We start from the raw sequence: 26,930 nt of genomic DNA on the forward strand, positions 1-26,930 counted from the left end.
GAGGTGTCAAGTTTGAAGTCACTCGACCCGGTCTTGCACAGCAGCATAAAAAAGGCAGTTTACATGGGCATAATACATTCTAATACACATTTCAATGCGGCCCGCTGGGTGTCAAACTATAGAAGTGATTCCAATGGCTTAGTGACATACGGGTTACGACGGTAACAATAGGAAGCTCTGCTCCATGCAGGCGAGGCGCAGGCAGAGTGGGCGGGGCTTGTTTACGCAGCAACAAGCCTGAGACTTGAGGCAAAGTTCTGCAGAAAAGTGATATTCTATTGAATATGTGGATGTTTTTTACTCTTGCTGTTTATATTTTGCTGTGTTTGCATCTTTTTTGTTCTTGTTCGATTTATAAAAGATGTCGATCAAGGAGGTGTTCTGCAGTAGAGGAGCGACATTCATATATTGTCCATATTCAGTGTTTTATTTTTTATAGTTAATATTGTAAATCCCACATGATGTAGTTTCATGTACATTCTGAGTTTCTTATTCAGTAAAAAACTAAAATGTTACTTTGTTTTTTAAACTGTTGTAACATTTTTAATATCAGTCATTATTGTGTGTGTTTGTACCATTGTGTAATCAACTTTTATCCTTTTTCGCAGAATCTTGGGATTTTTTTTCACCGTTGTAAAGCAACTTCCACTTTTGAAAGCGTTCATAAAAAGGGGTTCGAGCACATACAGTAGGTTGCATGGCCTGTGGCGTGTAGTGCTGCATTACCAGCCTCTTTGTAAGATCTGTGTCGCTCGACTTTAAACTTGACACCTCGTTGACTTGTTCTGAGAAAGGATCGATTGCTTCAGTCTTAATTTAACGTAAGTGGGTCTTGCGTTTTGAAGAAGCAAATTTTTCAGCAGAATTTTTAACACAGAATTTTTAAATACTGCATTTTTTTTAACATTGAATTTTGAAACATTTTTTTTATATACTGATTTTTAAAAACACGGAATTTAAAAACACTGCATTTTTAAAAAAGCATTTTGCGAAAAAAAAATTTCCAATGACATGTTCAGCAAATTTGATGTAAAAAAAGAATTTGGTTTATAAAATTCAAACACAAAATATTCAGTTACATAAATTGAGCAGCACGGTGTACAGGGTTTAGTGTGTGTGCCTCACAATAATAAGGTCCTGGGTTCGATCCCCAGACTCTGGGTTTTTCGGTGTGGAGTTTGCATGTTCTCTCCGTGACTGCATAGGTTCCCTCCGGGTACTCTGGCTTCCTAGGAACAATTTCCCTTGTGGATCAATAAAGTTTGTCTAATCTAATCTAATCCCACCTTCAAAGACATACACCTGGGGATAAATTGACTGGCAACATGAAATTGGAATGTGTGAATGTGAGTGTGAATGTTGTCTGTGTTGGCCCTGCGATGAGGTGGCGACTTGTCCAGGGTGTATCCCGTCTTCTGGCCGAATGCAGCTGGGATAGGCTCCAGTGACCCCGAGACGGACAAGCTGTTGAAAATGGATGGATGGATTAATTTTTTTTACACTGAATTTTTAAACAAAAAATTTTTATATGCTGAATTTAAAAACATTTTGTATGGTATAGGCTCCAGCCACCCCCGCGACGCCGACAGGGACCAGCTGTAGAAAATGGATGGATGGATGGATGGATAAATTAATTGTCAAAAAAAGCTTTCGTAATAAAGATGCCCAGTTAACTGACATACGGTAAAATGTCCTGGCAGTAACTGACAATGAGGACCCAAAACCAACTGAAACAGGTGCTCAGAGTTTGACATTTAGGGTTTAAGTTCTCATTTGTAGCCATAGGCCACAAGGGACAACAACATAGTTTATTTCTAAAATGAAATTTGTCATGCAGATTTTCAACTCAGAAGACTGACTGCAGAATTCAAGGTTATTTTTTCATCCCTCTGTTTTAATTTATTAGACGGTGGTGCAGGGGTTAGTGCATGTGCCTCACAATACGACGGTCCTGAGTAGTCCTGAGTTCAATCCCGGGCTTGGGATCTTTCTGTGTGGAGTTTGCGTGTTCTCTCCGTGACTGCGTGGGTTCCCTTCGGGTACTCCGGCTTCCTCCCACCGCCAAAAACATGCACCTGGGGATAGGTTGATTGGCAACACTAAATTGGGCCTAGTGTGTGAATGTGAGTGTGAATGCTGTCTGTCTATCTGTGTTGGCACTGCGATGAGGTGGCGACTTGTCCAGGGTGTACCCCGCCTTCCGCCCGAATGCAGCTGAGATAGGCTCCAGCACCCCCCGCGACCCCAAAAGGGACAAGCGGTAGAAAATGGATGGATGGGCCTAGTGTGTGAATGTGAGTGTGAATGCTGTCTGTCTATCTGTGTTGGCACTGCGATGAGGTGGCGACTTGTCCAGGGTGTACCCCGCCTTCCGCCCGAATGCAGCTGAGATAGGCTCCAGCACCCCCCGCGACCCCAAAAGGGACAAGCGGTAGAAAATGGATGGATGGATGGACTTTGGGAGTCTTTTTTTTAATGAATTTTCTCTGTGAGCATTCCTTTTAAGCAATATGTATTATGTTGTCTAAGTTTAATTGTAATTTTAGATGCCACTGGTAGGCTTCAGCTGTTATGTTTGTATTTTTTGTTTTAAATTAAACTTTTGTATCTTTTTTTTACTCTTCAGGGTGATCGACCACCTCCCGTGACAAATGTTGAGGCCAGAGTGAGGACAGAGGAGAGTGTCCAAGTCAGCTTTTGTCTCATGAGTGTGTGTGTGCCATCCAGGCACTGCCAGTAACCAGGGCTGTGGCTGTGGTGGGCCCAGCCCAGGGGGCCTTTGTACACGTCACCCCAGGCCCCCGTTGACCTGTGCTGCTCACACCATGGATCCACAGAGGGACAAATATGGCGATCGGCCTGCTAGGAGCACTAAAGTTTCCCAGGGAAGTCGCAGTGGGCATTCAACCCGACCGTCGGGCTCCTCAAGCTCCTCTGGGGTTCTCATGGTGGGCCCAAATTTTCGTGTTGGCAAGAAGATTGGCTGCGGAAACTTTGGTGAACTGAAGCTAGGTGAGTTCAAATCTCAAGATACACATAAGGGGTCATTACAGTATCTCTTAATGCACCAATTATAATTGAGCAAGATATACTTTTATATCTTGTTTAGCTATCACGGGTGTATTGAATACATTTCCTACCTCATAAAATATATATACTGGGTATATATAATGTACCTTGACCGTGGTCTAGTACCTTCCTTAGGCCGTGTGACAGGAAGGCAACATTCCATCCACCTCAGGAAGAATTTAGTCTGCTTTTGTTTTTACATTAAAAACTTCTCATTTTAAGATGTGGCAGGTTTTATTTTACTGTGGAAGTGCTCCACAATAATTACATGTAGAGGAAGCCCTGGTTGCCATATTGGACTCCTGTTCACCATGTGAAACTTGGAAGGTCACGTGGTTGCAAACCAACAATTAGGCCATGTTCACACAGATACAGATATTTTGAAAACACATATTTTTCAATGAGTTTTGGCCTCTCGTACACACGCAAACATAGGCTTTTGGCCTTAAAAACTGAGTATCTAGCCAGAATGGAGATTTTCAAAAACTTTGGCTTCAACGTGTTTGTGTGGCTTGGCAAAACTGAGTTTTGTTGTTTGTGTTATAAGAAATCAAAATACGTTTTTAAACCCTATTTAATAACAAAAGATAAAGTTATTGACCTACAGTTAGTTGTTGGTTTCATTTCATACTCGGGTGATTAAAAACATTCATTATTTATTCTGGGCTCCATGTAAGTGCATGCTGATTGGAAAACAAATGTACACGTCAATGTACATCTAATACCTCTCTATTGATAAACAAAGCTATTTTGTGATTGGTCAAAATGCGCATGACAGGCGGTGAATGTGTTTTTTATGAGAACAAATTATTTTTAAATGCGTGGGTAAAAATGTGCGCATTTTCAAACTTCAGTTTTTGTGTAGTCTTATTTCTGTGCTTTCAGCACGTAGCTGCGACCATATAAACAAACTTGATCTTTTCTCTCTGCAGGTAAAAATCTCTACACCAATGAGTATGTAGCCATTAAACTGGTAAGTCAAGTTTTTTTCCCCCTTCATCTGGAAACCTTACCCCTCTGAGTCCAGTCTTTAAAAAAAGAATCATGGTTATTCAGCCTTTATAGAATAATAAAACTCTTTCCACAAGCAGTTAAAGGTGCTGAGAGTGCATTAGTAGATCTTTCCTCAAGTCGCACCTTGACTACTTGTTCACAAAAAGACTATTTCTAATATTAGACTGTCATTGTTACAAGACAGGAAATGTGTTTCATTAGACAAAGGCATTGGTTAATGTACACACTGGTGTTATCAGAAAGCATGTTTAGTCACCACTGATTTCGTATACAGAGACGGAACTTTACCCAACATAGCATTTGTATCAATGTTTTTCTCCTCCACAACATTGTATAGTAGTTGTACTCAGGTGCAATGGTAGACAGCGTAGATGCTGGTAAGGTTACTCGTGTCTGTTATATTCCTCACTAGCTGATGAGAGCTGTAAAATGTCAGAGTGTTTAGCTCACCAAGTGAGATATTTGCAGCTACACATTTGGCTGTGCCCCGACATCGATCTGGTGCTTTATCACTGTTTAAAACATTGAGTGAGAAGTAAAGACTTTTAGGTATACAAAAGCTCACACTTTGTTTCTGTCATGTATTATTAATAAATTAACCTTTGATTGTACACAGTTACAAAGCAAATGTTTGTCAAAGAGAGGTAACCTTTTTACATCAATTTGGTTAGTAAAACATACATTTGGAAGTTGCCTAAAATTTGCATTTACAGTGAAACCTCTATTTTCGAATAATGAATACTTAATTGTAGGGTTGGGCGATATGGCTGAAAACTGAATCATGATATACGCTTTTTATAATTGTCGATATCAATAAGTACTATTTATGACCAATGGAAATATTGACCAGGAGAAAAATATAATAAATGTTAACACTTTTACTTCAAATGTAACCAATAAACACTTAACAATATCCTCTTTTAAGGTGAAAAAAATAAAGTACTATGTAAGAAATTCCTAATAAAGTATAACAAAATAGTGCAAAGCGTGAAAATGTAAACTGAGAGAAACCTGAGAAGAACAAGAATTTGCAGGTTCAGTGCCACAAAGTAATGTTATGTAGTAATTCTTTATAATTATTACATAAAAAAACAAAAACATTTGTTGTATTTTTTTAAAATTTATTTCAGTTGTACAGTCCTGCACGTTTAGTTCTTACTTGTTTCCATACATGCGAATAGGGAACGGATATGTGTTGATAACACAAGATGAGCGCAGCAAAGGACTACGGTCTCTTTAAAAAAAAAAAAAAAATCCAAAAAATTGCCACACTATGGAGGTGACTTTTCTTGTTTTATCCACTATGTCTTCGCTCTTGGCAGCACTCATTTTAATTTATTTCGCTCTATAAAGAAAATCAAATATAAGCATGAATACAAAAACCACAAAATGTACATAAGGTGCAAAAGTAAGAAAATAATACAAATGTGTACTTATTTTTAGTTACACTCTAATACACTTGTGAAGAATAATAAGGTCAACATTTTACCACAGCAAATACTGTATATTTCTGTAGGTAATAGTTGTAATTGTAATAATTGTCCAAATTCTTACACAGATGTAAATCTAATATTCTGCAGCCAGTCTCTAGAAACCTGCCATATTGTTACATACATGACTGGCTATATCGGGGTTCCCCAACTTTTTTTCCACCAGGGACCGGTTTAATGTATGCATTATTTTCACAGACAGTCTTTCTATGCATGTCAGATAAAAACAGCAAAACAATGAGCATAAAAAAAATAGCCTTTGGCTACAATCTGGCACATTAACATTTTATATGTCCATTAATGTGCATTGTCCCATGTACTATAACAAATGAGTTGTAATATACATCTATTAACAAGCTTATTGGTGTGTATAGTGGGACAAGCAAAAATTAAGTCGGAGAAAATGACGTAGTTTTTATATTAATTGTTGTTTCTGTGCGGCCCGGTAGCAAATGCGGTGGTTGGGGACCACTGGGCTAAACAAACCCAACAAAAGAGGAAACTTATGAAAATGACAGCTTTTTCTTGTTAACAATTTCATGCATACATAGTGATGGTTTTGACCAGATGAACGATCGCATCAGTTATAGTCCTATATATTAAAATGTATATAATACACTCTATTTTATATTACATGCTTGTGTATGAGCAATGCATTCCACCTCTTTAAATCGTTTAATGTATCCATATCCTCATAAATGTAGTAAATGCATTTCCTTGTACTTTTCACTGACTTTTACCTTTTAATTTTGGTGGCCTTGTCTCAGACTAACTGCCGCCTTTGACTCTTACGTGTACACAGGAACCAGTGAAGTCAAGGGCACCGCAGTTGCATTTAGAGTACCGGTTCTACAAAACACTTGGAACTACAGGTATGCTGACTTGAGACTTTGCTTGTTTTGTTTTGCCTGACTAACACTGATTATCAGTCATAGAGCTGTTTGCAACATTTGCACAGCTGGTGATTATCCCACGTTAGTGTATTGATATGAAACAGGTTTAGCAGCATTATCTTCAGGAATGTTTTGGCATGTCTTTTTGTACTTGGAAAATGACTTTGGGGGATAATACAGAGTAAAGGGGTGCCACAAAAATACTAGAAAAAAGTAGTTTATATTAATGATATGCAATATCTAATGTTTTCTTTGATATTTTTTCATCAGGGGTCTCAGCCTTTTTGTTAGGAGAGTTAATTTTACAAAATGAAAAGAGCAGAGAGCTACTCTTTTTGGCAACCTTTATTTTCATAGCTTTTTAAACAAACCGAATAAGCTTGTTTCATCAGAACATGGACAAAATGTTACTATCAACAACAAGTGGTGCAATAATTAATCAATTTAATTAATTTGATTTGAAAAAAAATTACATTTATACACTGTTGCTTCAATTAATTGTTCAATGAGTTTGATAAAAATTGATAAAGTGCACTAAACTTTAATGGGGAACTGCATTTTTTTGGTGTTTTGCCTATCGTTCAATCATTATGAGAGACAAGAACACGTCTTTTTTTTTACGATTTTAAAGATGATTAAAAAAAAAAACGCTTGAAAGATGCAGCTAATGGGAGTCACCATTATTGCCTTCAATATGTGTGTTCTTACTTCCAGAATCAAACACAAGTGTGTTTTCTAATCATGGCAGACTTTGTAACAGACAAGGAAGACGACTATTTTTGAACAAATGACGATTTACAACGTTATACTTCTGAAGCTAAATATACTGCTGCTTATAGAAGCAAGCACGAAGGAAGAGTGAGACGTTGGAGAATTTTTAGATGTGTAATACCAGATAAATAATCAAAATACCTTGAATTTGATACAGTATTAGTGAAGTTGCAGTTCTGTTACAATATTTTATTTTGTCATTTCATACCCGCCTGATTGTAGCTGAGATAGGCTTCAGTGTCCCCCGCAACCCCGAAGGGAATAAGCGGTAGCAAATGGATGGATGGATATTGTTTTACAATTGACTTCTACTTGGAAGTGATAAAAAACGATGGTCAACCAAGCCAAGATGGCTGTTGTGCAGATAGCAGCGTGCAAACTATCTAAGGACACAATGGGCCTAGATCTTCCTGCACAAAGCAGATACAAGCAAAAAAATTTAACTATGCAATGGAATAGAACATTATACTTTATCACAAAAAGATTTGCGAGTGATATCAAGGATTATCTGTAGGTGGACTTCTCAGACATATCAAACAATCTTGTGCTCCAGACGTTATTCTACACCACTAAACAGATGAAAACTTGGAAAAGCTTGGATAGTTACAGCTTGTTTTTGTGTGGGTTGGTCAAGGAAGTTGGTATCAAAACTCTCCTGGATAAATCATGCATAATTTTTGCTCGGGTAAGGTTGCATTTCATGTTTAACTTTGCGCCTTGCAAGGACGCTTCCATGTAAACAAACTGAAACTGCGACGATAGAGCACCTGACAGCTGCCACCCGTGACTGAATATCCATTTAACAAACTAACAATTACTGAATCATCACCGTATTTGATTTTGGTCCTGTTGTCATATGTACTCTGACACACTTGTGTACCAAATAATCAAGTGGGGAGATGTAGAAGTACCTTTCCTGACAAAGTACCATTGACCCTGACTTTCTGGTTTTTGTTTGTAAACAAATTAAATACAAACAATATCAAGATAATACTTCAGTGGAAAATACTAAACGAGTAATGTATATTAAAAATACATCAAACAAACCTTTAAAAGTGGTCACTGCAGTGCATTCTTCAACTCTGCTACAAAGGACTGCAGTCTGTGCCTCTTTTCTTGTCGTCTTTCATAAAATCTTGCACTCTTCCGTCCTTCTTGATTACCTCCTGAGGAACTCTGAAGAATCGTTTTCCTTTTTGCGTTTTGAACGGTTCGTATAGCCGAAAACGCAAGCATAGGGCATTGTTCTTCGAGAAACATGGCGCTTAGTACCCATTAAAAACAGACACTGGCTTGACCACCACACATTTTAATGAGCCATTGTTACATTACATAAAATCTAAGCAATTGACTTGTATTATTTGTAATTATTTATACCAACTTAATGTCATTTTTAGCACCTGAAGAGTTCAGTATTTGGAAAATGTTGACTTTTTGTGTTATTTTTAGTTCACGTGAAAAATAAACATTAGTAGCTTACACTACTTTTAACTAGGGCTATCAAAGTTAACGCTTAAAATACATGCGATTTAATTACAAACAATTATCACATTAATCATGTATATAAACAGATTAATTTTGCAATTTATTTTGGCCGCACATGCTACTTTACCTTAACAGCGGATAGTTACCTGAAGTACGGTGCAGGTTGCTCTCCGGTCAGTGATCATATCAGTGATTACTGAGTGAGAAAACTCAGACTGGTGTGCTCCAGGGCAAATTTCACGAGACACGATTTTGAAATAGTGAGCGCCCCCCGCGACCCCTTAAGGGAATAAGCGGTAGAAAATGGATTGATGGATGGACGGACACTGACACCATTTTAAACACCCGGTTACAATTATGTAGCACTAAAACAGTGTCTCTGTTTTTGCACTATTGCTCTTTGTACTCTGGTTAAATTATACTGCAAAATATATACTGTAAAACATATGTATTTAGTTTATTTTTTCACTTCGATCGCAGCTTTGCCATACCGAGATACTGTCAATATCCTGAGCTATGTATCGTATCGTATTATTCGGCCCGAAAATGGGTGTAAGCACTAACAGTTGTACATTTTTTAGGTTCTTTTCACTCTGGTCAATCAGGATTTTTTCAAGCCTGTCATGAAGGCTTCTTCAAGGTGTGCTAACACGATTAACTGTACTTTTTGCAACCTTTGAGAGGTTGGCTCAAAAGTAACATTCAGTTTACGTTCACACTGCAGCACATGATGCCCAGTTTCGATTTGTTTTTGTTTTAAAAAAAGTGTTGTATAAAAAACATCTGACTTTAATTTGTGGGTAATCTGAATGGAATGCGTCTTCGCACAAAACACGGCGTGTTTGCGGAAGTCAACGGGGTCTCAATTTGTGTAGATTTTAGTCCTGGTATTTGTAGCAATTTCAAGAATTTTGTGCAACCGGAATCAACATTTTCCTAATCAAAATATTTTGTGTTGGAGATTAAAAAGAAAGTGGGAAAGAATTGTGTCTATGGCAGTTTGTAGGTACTCGTGAGTAAGGAGTCGGAGCCAGGAGATGTAGGACATTGAAAGAAGCTGAAACACAGTAATGCGGCTCTCGTCAATGACGTATAGGTCAGATGACCGTGACCTGAGCGTTCAGACTGCAGTCGTATTGGATACATATCGGATTCGTGACCACACACAAAAAAGGCCTGTGTTGGATTTGAAAGGATAACATGAAAAAATCAGATCCAGTCACATATTGGCAACTTAAACTCCTCTTTCAATTGTTATGCGTATGTGTTGGAACCAGAAACAATAGACAGTTTTTTTGTGCAGTTTCTTTACATTTTAGAGCTCATATTTTCTGTCTATTGTTTTGCAAAGATGAAAGGTGGAAAAGGGCAACTGTGCGGAAATTCATTAAATATTTAGAGAGTGGGTTTGCCTTTCTTAGTACTAATCTGACTCTTGTCTCTTCTCCAGATGGGATAATGTGACATCATTGCTGCACCTCATTCTAAACAGCCAATGCTGTTGTCATAGGGCCTGTAGATCTTTCTAAATTAATGTGAATTGACTCAAATGTCCAATCATGTGTTTTCTGCATGCAACCAACTGTCACTTGATACTAATGAGGATTATTCAGTTAGCGATTGTGTGTGTTGCCTTTTCAAACATGAGGGCTATTTCTGTTTACACAACCTCGCAAAAGTAGTTTTACAGCGGCTTCACAGTTGATGCAATGTTTGAGAACATCAGTAGGTTTTGTTGAAGGTCAGATGGACACTATTGTGTTGGGATATTTGCAGGAATGAAACATTACACCAGCTGCAAGCACAGTTTCAAACACCCCGGCTTTCACACAAGTCATATTGACTACATGTAAGAAATAGATAACATAATTTGATCTCCACATATCTATTACTTTTGTCATTTTGTAGGCGCCTTGGTCTCATGCTGTTAGAAACACTAACACTTTCTCTTAGCTCCATTTAGAGACTTAAATGTACCAAGCAAAGCAAGAAAGCCTGCAGAAACCATAAATAATCTCTAATGACTGTAAAAATGACAAACTTCAACAGGTTTTCATGTTAGTGTACTCATATAATGTCTTATAAATAAATATATGATGCATAAGATTTTTTGTTGTAGACTATGTTCGTTTTGCTGTCCTTATTTTTATTTTTATTTTTTGGGGGGGTATTTAAAAAGTCAGGGGTTTTATGTTGAATAACCATATAGCCACTTATTTACAATATCTCCTAACCAGCAAATTGTAGGCCTCCCACAGACACGAGATGCCTGTAGTACAATTAGCAACCCACAGAACAGGATTATGATCTCCGGAAACACAGGATGGATCACAACATGACCCCTACTTGTCCTTATGCTGGCATGAGCATGGAGTATGCCAACGTTCATTCCACAATTGTGGAGGCGCTAGAATGCTTTAGGAGGGTTGCTACAGCTTGAGGAAAATAAAGAAAAACATTTTCAGACCTGTTAAACCTTTTAAAGGCAAAATGAATTGGTAGAGGACACCACAGGAAGTCGGGTTCATTCCAGCAATATTACAGTATGATATCTCCAGAAGGAGGCTCAGTGTGCCACACGTAAAAAAAAAAACTAAAAAAAATATACCATAGCATTAACATAATATTTAAAGGACATCATGGGTCAAATTTCATCAAATGGTCTTTTGGAAGCACACTTGTAATATTAAACCTCTTATTTGCTTCTAAACATTTTAAATAACACACTGCTGGGACTGTTTCTTAGAACTGTGGCCTTCATTATGATAACATTTTTTAACTTAAAAATCCATATACGACATCCAGCAGTATTTAACAGGTGATTTATTGGCATTTTATAGTGGCGAGTTTAAAACAACAACTCACGATTCGATACAGATTTATGTGGTGACGATTCAATTAAGAATCGATTCACAATTCAACACGATTCTTGATTCAAACATATTTTGCTGCATATTTGGTATAAAAATTAATAAAACACTTACTATAGTTCCTCTCTGCTGCTGACGTAGGACGTATTCGTGTAGCAAAAAAGTGCAGGAATAGCTTTAAAAAATTATATTTATAAAAGTTATTCTTAGTGTATTCTTTTTTTAGATTTATAAAAATTATGAATTGATTTGGAATTGGAACTAATAATAATAATTGTACTCTAAATAGTTATTATCCCTCGTGTTAGTTTTTTTAATTATCTAATGTGTCCAATTAACTCTTGGCTCGCATCACTTTCGCCTATAATATGTATTTATAAATAAATAAAAGTACTTTCTAATTCATTTTTTGGACGCACATTAACTTGCCCTGACTGCTTTTTTTTATGATTTAAATAGTTTAGAACTTAACATCATACATGATTTTAGTTTGGAGTTGCAGAAAGCCCACTTTTGTACGACAAGAGTGTTAAAGTTGCATTTGCAAGTTTCATTTTAGTTTGGTACAGTTTCTCAAGTGTTGTTCTCTGCTCAGTGTCTTCCAGTGGTTTTCCTTGACCCAACTATACCTGTATAAATAACATTTGTCAAAGAAGGCAGCAGTAATAAACCATATTGCTAAAGTATCTTAGCTACCACAGTACAGAGCATTACAGAGGCATGGAAAAAGTACCGGTACTGTTTTGTTTCATCGTCATCACAACGGAATTTTGTCCTAACCAGTGATCTGTTGCCCCTGTAAACATTTGAATTCAACTATTGCAAGATTGAGGTTATGTTGACAGTTGTCTTTTTGTATTCTGAATATTTGTTTGTGTTCCAGCTGAAGGTGTGCCGCAGGTTTTTTACTTTGGGCCCTGTGGGAAATACAATGCCATGGTTCTGGAACTGTTAGGCCCAAGTCTGGAGGACCTCTTTGACCTCTGTGACAGGACCTTTTCATTGAAGACTGTCCTAATGATTGCAATCCAGTTGGTAAGTTGTTCACAAGGAGGCCATTGTTAATTATTACTGATATAGTCCCATTTTTTACACTCGGTTGGTGCATTTAACCCTTTTGGAATCTGATACTGCATTGAACACATTTAAAGACTGCTCTATTAAATTGTATCTCTAAATAATTAACATTTGTTTGATTTAGCATTAATTGTCATTACAAGTTCATTTTATTTGTATTTTAAAAATGATGTATTTTTGTGCAGTCATGATCATTATCTCTTCGTTTTGGATTAATATATTTATTTTGGTATTCACTTAACAGACAAGAATTGATATCAGTGGAGTTGCAATTATTGAAAACATGTTTAATAAACTTTAGGAAAATCCACCATCTGCAACTTTATTCAGATGTAGAGCAAAATATAACATTGTTTATTCAATTAATTTCAAACAACTTTATTAATCCCTCAAGGGCCAATTCATTTTGAGCAGCAAGTTGTTGTGGTTTGTATAGCCTACTAATAACTCTGTATATAACTACTTAGACAATACAACAATACACACGTCAGACAACAACATAGAGCTTAGAATGTTTAATATAAAAGCTAGTGATAGCCTACTGTAAAAGTAGAGATCTGCAACTACATTGCTTTTAAGGATTAAAAAAAAGGTAAGAAAAAATAAAAAGAACCCTCTGAAAAATTTAAGACATTTGGACAAGCGATTTGTTTTACACATAGGAAGAGCATACCGGCACCCTGAAGGCAACAGACAGAATTCAATCTCAAGGACGTGGCTCGAGGAGGCTAAAATGCACTCTGCTTTTCGGAGTATTTGCTGGATGCAGAATAAATTTAAGTCTCTTATTTTTACTCTAGTAATGTTGGAATATAACAGGCCTGAAAGAGAAATAATTTAGATTCCTTGAGAAGAGGAATTCTCTAATGTCCTCGCTTCACTATATACCGGTAATCTGTGTTCACATCAAAATGAGCTGGTCGTTATTAAAAGGTCCCCAAGTATTTGTATGATGAAACAATGTCAACTTTTTTGTTGTGTATGATGCACTCGGTAGAAATTCCATCCATCCATCCATCTTCTTCCGCTTATCCGAGGTCGGGTCGCGGGGGCAGCAGCCCAAGCAGGGAAGCCCAGACTTCCCTCTCCCCAGCCACTTCGTCCAGCTCCTTCCGGGGGATCCCGAGGCGTTCCCAGGCCAGCCGGGATATATAGTCTTCCCAACGTGTCCTGGGTCTTCCCCGTGGCCTCCTACCGGTCGGACGTGCCCTAAACACCTCCCTAGGGAGGCGTTCGGGTGGCATCCTGACCAGATGCCCGAACCACCTCATCTGGCTCCTCTCGATGTGGAGGAGCAGCGGCTTTACTTTGAGCTCCCCCCGGATGACAGAGCTTCTCACCCTATCTCTAAGGGAGAGCCCCGCCACCCGGCGGAGGAAACTCATTTCGGCCGCTTGTACCCGTGATCTTGTCCTTTCGGTCATGACCCAAAGCTCATGACCATAGGGGAGGATGGGAACGTAGATCGACCGGTAAATCGAGAGCTTTGCCTTCCGGCTCAGCTCCTTCTTCACCACAACAGATCGATACAGCGTCCGCATTACTGAAGACGCCGCACCGATCCGCCTGTCGATCTCACGATCCACTCTTCCCTCACTCGTGAACAAGACTTCTAGGTACTTGAACTACTCCACTTGGGGCAAGATCTCCTCCCCAACCCGGAGATGGCACTACACCCTTTTCCGGGCGAGAACCATGGACTCGGACTTGGAGGTGCTGATTCCCATCCCAGTCGCTTCACTCGGTAGAAATTCCCTTAAGTCTAAAATCAATAATTAATTCTTAAATTATTTTTTTTAATCCAAAAACAAAAAGTTGCAGTCCAACCAGGAGATAAAAGCAGTTAGGTTGCTCATGCTATGACTTTGAACCTTAGAGGAGGGACAGCAGTGCCGTGTTTTCAGATAATTTAATGAGATGGCTATCCACCTGCCTACTCATGCATTAATCAGTATACATTATAAAAAGTAAGGGTGAAAGGACACATCCGTGCGGTGAACCCGTGGAGATGGTTACAAAGTCAGAGAGACAGCTGTTTACAGAGGCTCTTTGCTCTCTGCCGGTTAAAAAGTCTAAAATCCATAACACAAGCTGGTGAGACAATTCAAATTTAGACACAAGCCTCTATTAAGAGATGTGGCTGCATTGTGTTAAATGCTGAAGAAAAATCAGTGAATAGGAGTCTGGCTCTGGCTTGTGGCTTCTCTAAGTGTTTGTAGTGGTTGTTGAGTATAAAAAGCTTTGCGTCATCTACACCTCTTCCTGCTTGATAGGCAAATTGTAGTGGATCAAGTCCCTCTATACATGACCAAGCCTTTAACAATTTTCTCAAAGATTTTCAATATTAGTGATGGTAATGCAACTGGTCTGAAATCGTTAAACTGCTTGGACATAGATGTTTTTGGGATGGGAATCCCAGTAGAAGATTTCCAGATGCCAGGAATCTTGGTTACAGTTCAGTGACATTTGAAATATAAGCTGGAGGACACTGCAAAGTTGATCAGCACAATATTGGAGAGTGTGCTCACAAATAAGGTCTGAGCCAGGGACTTTCCTTATTTTGACCTGTTTTAAAATATCTCTTACATGCTCCTGCTCAAAAATAATGTTTGGATCAGAGGTAATACTTTTTGAGGAGTGAAATATTATCAGAAAAGTCATTCTTTTCAAACTGAGAATAAAAACTATTAAATGCACTTGGAAGGTCAGTCATATGTATTCCCTCAATTTTATTAGGAGTCCTGTCACTCCAACTACATCCCTGAGAGATGGAGGTCATTGCTCTTATTCCTATCATGCTTCCAGTGTTGGGAGAAACCACTTTTTTCAAAAGGCATTACTACTGTATTAATATCTCATAAATATTATACATCAACAAATACACAGACCTCTTTTCTCCAGGAATGTTAATTTTTTTCAATCTGTAAAACCTGATTTTAGAATATTCAGAGATTTCAATCGGCACATGTTGCTTTTCTCAAAGTGTCTTGGGGTTTTGTGCTGGTTGGCACAGATACAGGCCTGAAGACAAGCCTTTATGTTAACATGCACCCTACCTCCAAGAAGGTAATTTGATGTAATTGTAATTTTTTTATACAGTGCCAGATCACAACTAAAATAATTGTGTACCTTTTATTAAAGAACAAGTCTGTATTATGTTATTTTGTTAGACAAGCTAAATAGCGTTATCTTATTTACAAGACAGCATGCGATTTCTGTCTCTATGGTCACCTGTGAACACTTCCTCATCTTCTCTCTGCATTGCGTGTAGAAGCCCGATCGCATTGATGAAATGACGCACCTTTACTTTAATTTTGTTGATTATTTTGGCGATCAATGTAAATTGTGGACTGACTGTAATACAGTCCGTTTGCGTGGCTCTTTGTCAATAATCACTGGAAATTCTATTTATTTGCAAAGTTTAAACATGTTCAGTAGCTTACAGTAAATCAACCCAACAAAACATTTTAATAGCTTAATACGTCAAATTTGACAAAATAAATACTTTGTTTGACTCAGGAAGAACGCTAGCATCTCTCCAGCAATCTCCTTCAATTTTTACTTTTTTTTTCTCATCATAAAGTCAGTACCTGCCATCCCAGCTTAGTTAGATATGTAGGTAGTTTTCTATTGTTTGTTTTCCCTCTCTGTTGCTACCTTTTCTGACATGTATCCTTTCGCAACAGATATCTCGGATGGAGTATGTGCATTCTAAAAACCTCATCTATAGAGATGTGAAACCGGAAAACTTTCTCATCGGGCGGCAAGGAAATAAAAAGGAGCACATCATCCACATCATTGACTTTGGCCTGGCCAAAGAGTACATCGACCCTGAGACCAAAAAACACATTCCATACCGGGAGCATAAGAGCTTGACTGGTACTGCCCGTTACATGTCCATCAACACACATTTGGGCAAAGGTACGCTATGACACGCTATGAAATCCTATAAGGTGTTTTATGGAAGTTAAGGAAGTATGAAATGTTTTGATATAGAGCAAAGCCGACGAGATGACCTGGAAGCCTTAGGTCACATGTTCATGTATTTCCTTCGGGGGAGTTTGCCATGGCAAGGACTGAAGGTAGGACAACTTTTAAACCATGTCCAAGATCAAAAGAGCCATCAGTGGCTCACAAGAGTGCAACTGCTCACATCAGCAACCACTTTATAACTGTACGGACCCAAAATATATATATTTTGCTAAAGCATGGGTTCTATATCAATTACCGGTATATACATATAACCTGTAGATTACAGTAAAATGTATCTGCCTCATTGATCACCATTATTTTCATTATCCAACTGTATTTGTAGAGCACAAAAATAGTGGACCAAAGTGCTGTTCAGAAGAATAGATAAAATACATAATAAAAATCACAAAAATAAACAAAGACAGTAAGATACATCTGAAAAAAAACACCTAAAATAAAATTACCATCGGAACTACTTCTGTTTACTAACTTGCCTAATCTTTAAGGCTGGCTGCGTTCACGCTTGTGATTCGGTACTCTGGAGGGGGCAATGATCTTACACCAGTATAGTTTGGTCAATGGAATAACTTTTTTGGCAGAAAGTAAGCATACAGTAAGGATGTGATTGGGCAGCTTCCGTGACTTACTATTACATAAACTAACTTAAATGTTCCAAACCAAAATACCGTCTTTTAGGTTAAATATGTTAATTGTTCTATTCCTCTTGAGTAATTTTTCTCAAATATCAAGGTGGGCCCACCTGGGGAGGGAAGGCGGGGAACATGCTTTATCAGTATCATGTTTCAAACCCCACTTCCAAAAACTGCGCACATTAATCTTCACTTCCTCATTTTGATTTATGATTTAAAAAATCCGCACACATTGTTGTATTAATTTTTGTTTTGTAGGTTAAAGCTGGGGTTCTTAACTTTTTTGAACTCAGGGCCTAACTTTTCCACTATGTAGGGGCCAGAGCCCACTCAAATATTTAACACTGAATGTGTAATGTCACTCTTAATTGTAATCATATTTCATAATTATATCTAATTTACTTACATGTTTTCATATCATCTGACACGGTTTATCCTTCTAAACTGTTAATTAGAAAGGTTATTATCAAGACTTAGGTCAGGCTGATTACAAAAATACATACTAATCAAATATATTGCAACAGAAAGGACTCATAAAAACTGATGAAGAATACATTTACACAGTGCTAAATTAAATTCTAACAAAAAGAGTAATAGTAACAATATATACTGTATGTTTTTTAAATAAATTGTCAATGGGGACGGCGTGGCGAAGTTGGTAGATTGGCCGTGCCAGCAATCGGAGGGTTGCTGGTTACTGGGGTTCAATCCCCACCTTCTACCATCCTAGTCACGTCCGTTGTGTCCTTGGCCAAGACACTTCACCCCTTGCTCCTGATGGCTGCTGGTTAGCGCCTTGCATGGCAGCTCCCGCCATCAGTGTGTGAATGTGTGTGTGAATGGGTGAATGTGGAAATACTGTCAAAGCTCTTTGAGTACCTTGAAGGTAGAAAAGCGCTATACAAGTATAACCCATTTACCATTTAATAAAAATGAAATACAACTGAAGGTACAGAAGACTCAAAGACTTTAGCTCCAGACTTCTTCGGTTTGTTTGATACAGAGTCGTGTATAAAGAGTATGGCCAACCCGGTTTCAGGCGATCTCAATGACTAGTCAAAAGGCACTCATGCAGTTTAGTCATTGTCTACAGAGCGCCATGACTGCTACCAACTTTGAGTGATATTGTGTGTCTGTGCCGCTTCCTTGTTAGTTTTTCGGCGTGTAAAATGCCATGTTGTGCAGCATGGGGCTGCTCTACCCGCGATAAATGTGGAAAGCTTTTACATCTCTTTCCCCACAATTTGTAAAGGAGACAAATATGGGAAGTGAAGGTTTGCCGTCAACACTGCAGACCGACACACTACAGTGTCTTGTGTAAGGTAAACACACGACACAAAGTCTGCGTTATGTGCAGGAGAGAACATACAGAAGCTAATACAAATAATAACAGAAGAAATTAACAAATTAAAGAGACAGTTTGACAAAAACAGACTATCTTTGATTCTCAGTAAAACTAAAATAATGCTACTTGGTAAGAGCAGAAGAGAAAGTCGAACACAAAGATGGCGCCTCTTGTTTAGTTGGCCGCGCTCTTCTCTATGCACGACTCTGGTTTGATATTGTAGTTACTGCCACAAATGGTGGAAAAGTGTATTGTACTGCTGCGGCCCGTACAGACCAGAGCTGAGAAACAGATATTTTTGGTGACACTCTGGGGGGCACTCACACCCCAGCAATGGGCCCTATGGTTGACAAACACTGGGTTAAACTATTTTATATATTGTGCTCCTGAGTTAATGTTGCGAATTAATTTGAATGTATTATTATTTATTGAGTTTATTTAATTTTATTTTTGGTGTCAAATGGTTTAACTCGGTCAAAAACTGTTTATAGTTTAAATAAGGATTTTAAAAAAATTAAAATGTTCAGGCAAATTGATTAACATAAAATATTTTCTGTTGCGGACTAAAAACAATGTTTAAGTTGTTTTTTTGCTGTAAGTTGATTGCATTTCTTTCTTTTTTTGTTAAAAGTTGAGAACGATACAATGTTATGCTGATGTGTACATATTACAAAAATTATATAGACACTAGATGTTAATAGTCGCGACAGACAGTGTGGGTGGCACGAAAATGTTTTTCCTCTTCCCTTGGGGCGTGTAACAGAAAATAATAGAGAAGCACTGCTCTAGAGTAGTCTGTGTACAGCCTGGAAATGAACATACCAGTACATTTACTCTCCTTTTGAAAATAATACCTTGTACACATACTCTGACAAAAAAAAACATACTTACACACGCATACATTCCCACATACACACATTAGCAAACACAGATTCATACATAAGTACAAACTTGCACTCCTACAAAGACACATCACCTACAACACAGCACAGCACTAAGCATGACTCATTCTGTCATTATCATGTTATTACATAAATAAATATTTTTCTCTCTCTTTTTCCCCATAATTTACTAATGTATTCAAGATGCTGCAGTTGTTGAGATTATATAAATATATTATACATTTGAAGTGATAGTAATGATTATGAAGTTAATATTATCAGTCTTATTAACTGGCATCACTATTAATAGTATTATGATTGTAGTGTAGTAATTATTCATTTGTTAATCTGAATACAAATACCATACTGTCACGACACGTAGTGTGTGTGTGACAATCATTGGTACAAAAAAATATATATATATTTGTAGATACAGTTTCTGAGGATTCTGCTGATGTTGTTGTTTTTATTGTTTCTCTCTGTCTCATCCTTCTTGTCCCCACAATTCACCCCACTGTCTTGTTATTCTTCCTATCCTTTACTGATCCGGTCTGGTTGTGCAAAACACCAAATATGTCCCAACATTTATTAAAGTTAAATACGAATAATGCAACTGGAGAATTATCCCACACCTCTCTATTTGTAAAGTATATCTATACAGCAGATATGGGAATCAATAAATCAACAATATTTTTTTCCTTACATAGCTGGACAGGACAGGTTAAAAATAATAATATTGAGACTTACAGCCATTATTGTATGAATAGATGTCAACAACACAACTCTGACTACTGTAAATAATATTCTAATTAAATTCTTATAGTATTGTCCCTTGAATATACAATATACTGTAATTAAAATGGTTGCTGAAATGTGTATTCACTTTTGTGACATTCTGTTCTTTTAATTATGATTAGAAGTTTTCATACACTCATTGGCATGATTGTCATTTTTAAGGATTTTTGCATGCTCCTGATACTGTTTTTTTTTGAAAAGTAGAAGAATTTACACAATGTACAACTTCAATTGTTTCTGATTACCGCTAAGTGATAATAAAGTATACAGTACTCAACTGCAGTTTCGCCAAAATGTAAAACATCATCACATCCAGTCCAGATATGCCTACTTTGGGCATTAGAGGTGGTTTGTACTTGTTTTATACCTGCATTGGATCTCCTGCAGGCTGATACACTAAAAGAAAGATACCAGAAGATTGGAGATACCAAAAGAAACACTCCCATCGAGGTGTTGTGTGAGAACTTCCCAGGTATTCTGATTCATCTTCCAGTGCTGTAACTCTTTGATTGTAACAGGGCAATTGTAGTCTGGTGTTTAACAGATAAGTCACCACAATCATAAGCTGAATTCAAACCATTTTGTATTGTTTCTTTCAGAGGAGATGGCCACTTACCTGCGTTATGTAAGACGACTGGATTTTTTTGAAAAGCCGGACTATGAATATTTAAGGACTTTATTCACTGAACTGTTTGAGCGCAAAGGTTACACCTTTGACTACACGTACGACTGGGTTGGCAGGCAGATTGTAAGTAGCACATATCAAATGTTAACGCAGTAATATTAGGTTTTGCACAAGTTTTTGTGAGTTGTTGGTGTTCCTTGCAGCCCACACCAGTGGGATCCGTCCATATAGACTCTGGGGCGTCTGCAGTCACAAGAGAAAGCCATCCTCACAGAGACCGGACCTCAGCTCACCCACCCATAAGAAATCAGGTAGGAAACGTTTTGTATTTCCATTGTATATGTCAGGTTGGTTTATGCCTTTACGACAGCAGTATCCTCTAATCAGAAAATGTAGGTTAAATCGTGACGTAACCATCTAATTTTATCTTAATCATAGTCCCTGCAATTTCTAAAACAATTGTTTACCCTTGTGTTGAGTATGACATGATTAACACACAAACTTACTTGCCAACTACAGGTCTTGAAATGAACAATTATTACAGTTTTTAGGCAAACACTGTGCAGGTCACTAAATTTGGTGATGCCAGAGACTTTGTACAATGCCCTTATAGCAAGCCACTCAACCAACAAAATGATTTGGAAGCATACTTTTTTTCCCCCTTATATGCTATGAGATCTTAAATTTTGATGGAATTACCATCACGATAGGTGTAGACAAAACGCAGTGGTACCTCAGTTTTCATTAAAAAGGTCAGACGAAAACTGAATCGTTCAGAAACCAAAGCAATTTCATGCAAAAGTCCATTCATGTCAACAATTTAACTTCAAATGTGAAACTAATATGTGATATAAACTCATTACATGCAAAGTAAGATACATCAAGCCTTTATAATTTTGATGATCATGGCTTACAGTTTTTGAAAACCCACAATTTTCCTAGATTTTTATAAACTGTAAACCATAATTATCTAAATTATATAAAAAGAAATCTTGAAATATCTTGAGTTGCATGTTATGAGCCTATGTCATATAGTAGTTTCACCTTGTGAATCTATTTGCTGGAATACATGAACCTTTGCAAGATAATAAAATGTTTTGAGTTTTACCTGTAAATGATCTTTAAAAACTTAAGGGTGACCACAATGAAATGGATAAGCCAGCATAATTTTCTGTGCCAGACAGCTCGGTCCGTACATAAAAAACTTTTAATTTAGTTGTGTTTTTTGTTTTTTCATATTATAGTAATATTTACAGGGTTTTCAATTGAAATGGTTGTCATTATTGAGTTAACCACTAGTAATCTTCACAAAATTGATTTTCATTTAAATCGCTATCTTTATTTATTGTGATTCTAAAATGATGAACGTAAAAAATAAATGTTTCTCGCCCCTTTTTTTTCCAGAACAAAATTTTTGAATTATAAACATTGAACAACTATTGTAGTTGTTATTATTGATATTGTTGCTTTTATAAATTTTTGGTATTCCCTTTTCTTAGTATTGTATTTGTATGTATTCTCAATTGCTAAGTAAATGTCTATCCCAAGTATTGTAAGGCAGGGATTTGGTTGTGGTTGCTTTATTTTTTATTAGATCGATTAACATTCAGTGATATTTGTAAATAAGTGTGCATGTTTTACGTCGGCAGCCAAGAGGGTTTTTTGTAACTTGTGAACTGTTTTGAAAAGGTTTAATTATGATTTATTTACCAAATAATAAATAACGACTTTTGAGTTGAGTCGAGATTCGATTCTGAATTGAATCGTCACCCCAAAAATCTGAATTGAATCGTGAGGTGTCTAAAGATTCCCACCTCTATTGACCACTGTAATTGTTATTGGGACAACATTTGGTCAGTTCAAACATTGTTTTAGTATGAGTCTTCTGTCACTGTCTATTCCTTAAATGGAGGCCAGCTTCAGATGCACGTCTTCACCTATTTTGGTGTCAGTCACACATTTCATGCACACAGTTTCTTGTTCAGTCCTCTGGCTCAAGTCTTGCTTTGTTTGGTTTCACTTCTTTTTATTCCGTTCCATTTTTTTTATTCTCCAATTTTCATGGTGCTTTGCATGAACCTGGCCTGGCACACTCAAATACCCATATTTCTTAATGCAACTATTCCATCACCCCTCCCTCTCCCATTGCACTCCCAAATCTACTTTCCCTTCCCATCACTCGGCGTCCCTGACTCCCGAGCAGACTGCAGTCTCTGATCGACGAGGAGCATGGGAGGTGCAGCCCACTCGCCAAGCAAACTCCTCCTATCTGACTTCCCACTTGGCAGCGGACAGGCATGGGGGCTCAGTGCAGGTATACACCCCTCACCTGATCAGCCAGTAACCCTCTCTAGGTCTGTGGAGTCAGATCTGTCTCATACATCTTAGAGGCAAGTATACATGTGACATGTAAGTCAGAAGCACTTTGATGTAATCCCCTACTTCTTTCTAATACCAGTCTACATAAGACCATGATTAAACACTTTCCCTGACAAGGTCAAGGATCACAAACTGTTCTGATATTGTTTTGGCACTTTAACCTGCATGTATTAGATTTACAAGAGCTAATGACGTGTATGAGACAGATCTATAACCATGTTCCTGTCCCACACCTTTGTACCTCTGGCTGGAGAATGTTATTTTTCCCCACACCACCATCCGCATGTCATCATGGTGCCCCCCAGCACAGTCGATGACGATGATATGATATACCTGCAGATTTTTATTGCAGATCTTTACATCTCTATATCTCTCATGAGATGGAGAAGCTTCTTGCATGGCAGGATGACCTGATTTCAAGCATGCTCCTGATACTGTAAAACTTAAATGGCCATGTAGGAGAAACTTAAGTTTCATTTGTAAAGGAAACTTAGAGGCTCATCACAACTCATTCGTATTCTAAACAATTTCTCTCAAAAGGTCTGTTTATGGGTCAAACCGTCGCCATCAAAAATAAATGACTTTTGTTTAAGTCAGCCACTGTAATCTTAATGTTAAAACATCAAACCTTCTGATAACAAGGTCTGGGCCGATAAGTAGATTAATCGAATGATAAATGAAAATGAACTCAATAATTTTGTCGGTATCAATAAACTGCCATGTTAGTGTACTGGTTTTCTTTGTCTGTCGCTTTCAAACAGGGTACAAGAGGGTTCATTCTTTGCATGGTTCGCAGCACCGGAGCACGCTCGTTCAATAGTAGAATTAAATGAAGGGAGTGAATCCTCTTGTCAGTTATCCACAATCTTTGTCTGAATGGAGGCGGGAATACTAGGTTCTGACAAAGACAAAGACTCGCTGGTGAGAAGCATCGCAAGGTAACAAAAATTAGAATGATAGTAAAGACAAATGTCCCGTTGTAGGAATATTTCAGCTTCAAACCAAACAAGCAAGATTAACCGTCAGACACGTATGAACAAGCCATTATGCTGGGGTTGGTTAGATATTGATGGCAACAAAAAAAAGACAACAAAAGAAACTACCCTACCCAGTTTTTCCAACTAGTAAAAAATTGCACTTCCAGATGTTCACTATTTATTTCTTGCTGACAGAGATTGAGAGTCCATTTTATGTTTGTTTCAGTACTTATTTAATGTAATAAAAAGTCATTGACTTTTAAATTACAATTGGTAAAAAATACTAATGAAAATTTAAAAGTTTATTGCGTTTTAAAGGGTTGCTTGCATTATTGTATATTTGTAGTTATTATGATCACATTAGTGCTTAAATTGGTGTCAAAATAATGCTGACAATAATATCGTATATCGGCAATAATTTGTGGGACAATATATTTTCCACCAAAATGTATCATATGCCCTGCCCTTTATTTTCGTAGAAAACATTAGCGGTCGACTCCACTGATTCTCCCAATTTTCACTTTGCTGTCATCCATGTGGCTTCTGACAACTTCTGCTTTAACATTGTACTATCTCTGAATGACATTGCACTGAAATACTCTGCAATTCAGGATATACAATCCCCGGAAAAAAAAACATGGAATCAATCACCAGTCTTAGAGGATGTTTTATTTTGGCAAAAGAAATGGAACAGACATGACACAAAGCATTTGCATTTCAAATGGCAACTTTCAGGCTTTAAGAAACACTAATAGAAATCAAGAGTATAAATTGCGATAGTAACAGTTACATTTTTAGATATATCATCAAAAAAATTATGGAATCTCTCAATTTTGAGGGGAAATTATGGAATCACCCTGTAACATTTTCAAAGCTAACACCTGCATGACAATAAATATGTACATTAGTTTGTAGTTAAAAAGGAGTGTTCACACCTTGGAGAGCTGTTTCACCAAGTGGATTGACATGAATCATGGCTCCAACACAAGAGATGTCAATTAAAACAAAGGGGAAGATTTTCAAACTTTTTCAAGAAGGCAAATCATCACGCAATGTAACAAAAGATGTTGATTGTTCAATCAGCTGTGTCTAAAATCTGGACCAAGTGTAAACAACATGAAGGTTGTAAGAGGCAGACATACTGGTAGACCATGGAAACATTAAAGCATCAAGATAGAAAACTTAAAGCATTAGACTTAGACAAACTTTATTGATCCACAAGGGAAATTGTTCCACACAGTAGCTCAGTTTCAAAGGATGGAAAGGGTAAGGGTGGAAAGCATAATGCAGATATAAAGTAGACTGAAAATGTACCATAGTAGCAATATAAAATATAACAGATATGTAATATTTACATATTATATATAAAGTATATAATATATACTGATATATAAAAATATAATATAATATATGCAATGTATAACAAATCCCAATTACCATGTACAATATTACAGAATATGTAACAGCTGCAACATAAAAAGGGCAGCATAAAATAGAGAGTAGATCCAGCAGAAAAAATACATTATAAACAAAGAATAGACAGATATCATCTATTGCTGTTTGGCGAGTGATTTGATGGTGACACGCCAATGAGAGTTTTGAAAGACTGCCTGAAGAAAACATGCTAATTTCCACAGTCATTGATGATGTGAGGCTGCATGTCAAGTCATGACACTGGGGAGATGGCTGCTGTTACAGCTTTCATAAATGCACAAGTTTACATTGACATTTTGGACATTTTTCTTATTCCATCAATCGAAAGGACGTTTGGGGATGTTGACATAATTTTCAAGATGACAGTGTATTCTGCCATGGAGCAAAAACGGCAAAAATGTTCCTTAAATAAAGATTCTTAAGGTCAATGTCATATCCTACAAATAGTCCAAATCTCAATCTAATTGAAAAAAAATGGTGGGGGGGGGTGTATCCTTGACAAAAGTTAAACCTGCAAAGCTGATCTGACAACAGCCATTTAGAGAAATCTGGACTAAAATTGATAAGGAGTGCTGTTTGCCACTTGTTAAGTCCATGCCTCAGAGACTGCAAGCTGTTTAACAAGCCAGAGGTGGTGCAACAAGGTACTAGTGGTGTGTTTTTTGTCAAACCAAAATTCCATATTTTTTTCTCTCCAAATTGAGTGATTCCATATTTTAACTTTGCTTAATATGAAAATTATGTCTGTGTTGGCCCTGCGATGAGGTGGCGACTTGTCCGAATGCAGCTGGGATAGGCTCCAGCACTCCCCGCGACCCCGAGAGGGACAAGCTGTAGAAAATAGATGGAAACTGACTACCACAATTTATTTTCTTGATTTATTTTAGTGTTTCTAAAAGCCAGAAAGTTGCCATTTCAACTGACGAGTTTAGTGTCATGTCTGTTATCTTTTTTCTTTTCTTTTTTTTTTTACAAAATTAAACAACTGAAAAACATCCTCCCAGATGAATGATTCCACATTTTGCAGGGGTTGTATTTCAGATTTTAGTACTCTGAATGCAAGACCGTCTATCCTCGAGATTCTGGTGTGTATTTTTCTTCCTTGAACATCCCTTGTCGTTCTTTTGCTGAAGTCTTTCACCCTATGTACAATTTTCAAAAACAGCGTGGTGCCTTTCTGTATACAGCTTTAGGGTATTGATA

General features: G+C 37.4%; 1 protein-coding gene across 4 annotated transcripts in view; it reads left to right on the top strand.

Annotated features, from left to right (window-relative positions):
- csnk1g1 (casein kinase 1, gamma 1) overlaps positions 1-26,930 on the top strand; it is a 65,966-nt gene that overhangs the window by 23,508 nt on the left and 15,528 nt on the right. For 2 of the 4 annotated variants that reach the window (XM_061974871.2, XM_061974872.2), the window contains exons 2-11: positions 2,627-3,012; positions 4,002-4,042; positions 6,376-6,445; positions 12,476-12,627; positions 16,356-16,590; positions 16,666-16,751; positions 20,700-20,784; positions 20,912-21,060; positions 21,141-21,248; positions 23,141-23,251. In XM_061974871.2, the coding sequence (XP_061830855.1) occupies positions 2,826-3,012; positions 4,002-4,042; positions 6,376-6,445; positions 12,476-12,627; positions 16,356-16,590; positions 16,666-16,751; positions 20,700-20,784; positions 20,912-21,060; positions 21,141-21,248; positions 23,141-23,251 (1,224 nt within the window). In that variant the 5' untranslated portion in view covers positions 2,627-2,825. The remainder of the gene's footprint in view (positions 1-2,626; positions 3,013-4,001; positions 4,043-6,375; positions 6,446-12,475; positions 12,628-16,355; positions 16,591-16,665; positions 16,752-20,699; positions 20,785-20,911; positions 21,061-21,140; positions 21,249-23,140; positions 23,252-26,930) is intronic. The other 2 variants (XM_061974874.2, XM_061974875.2) reach the window with 1 other exon arrangement.

The sequence above is a fragment of the Nerophis lumbriciformis genome, linkage group LG15 (assembly GCF_033978685.3).
Source record: "Nerophis lumbriciformis linkage group LG15, RoL_Nlum_v2.1, whole genome shotgun sequence".
NCBI lineage: Eukaryota > Metazoa > Chordata > Actinopteri > Syngnathiformes > Syngnathidae > Nerophis > Nerophis lumbriciformis.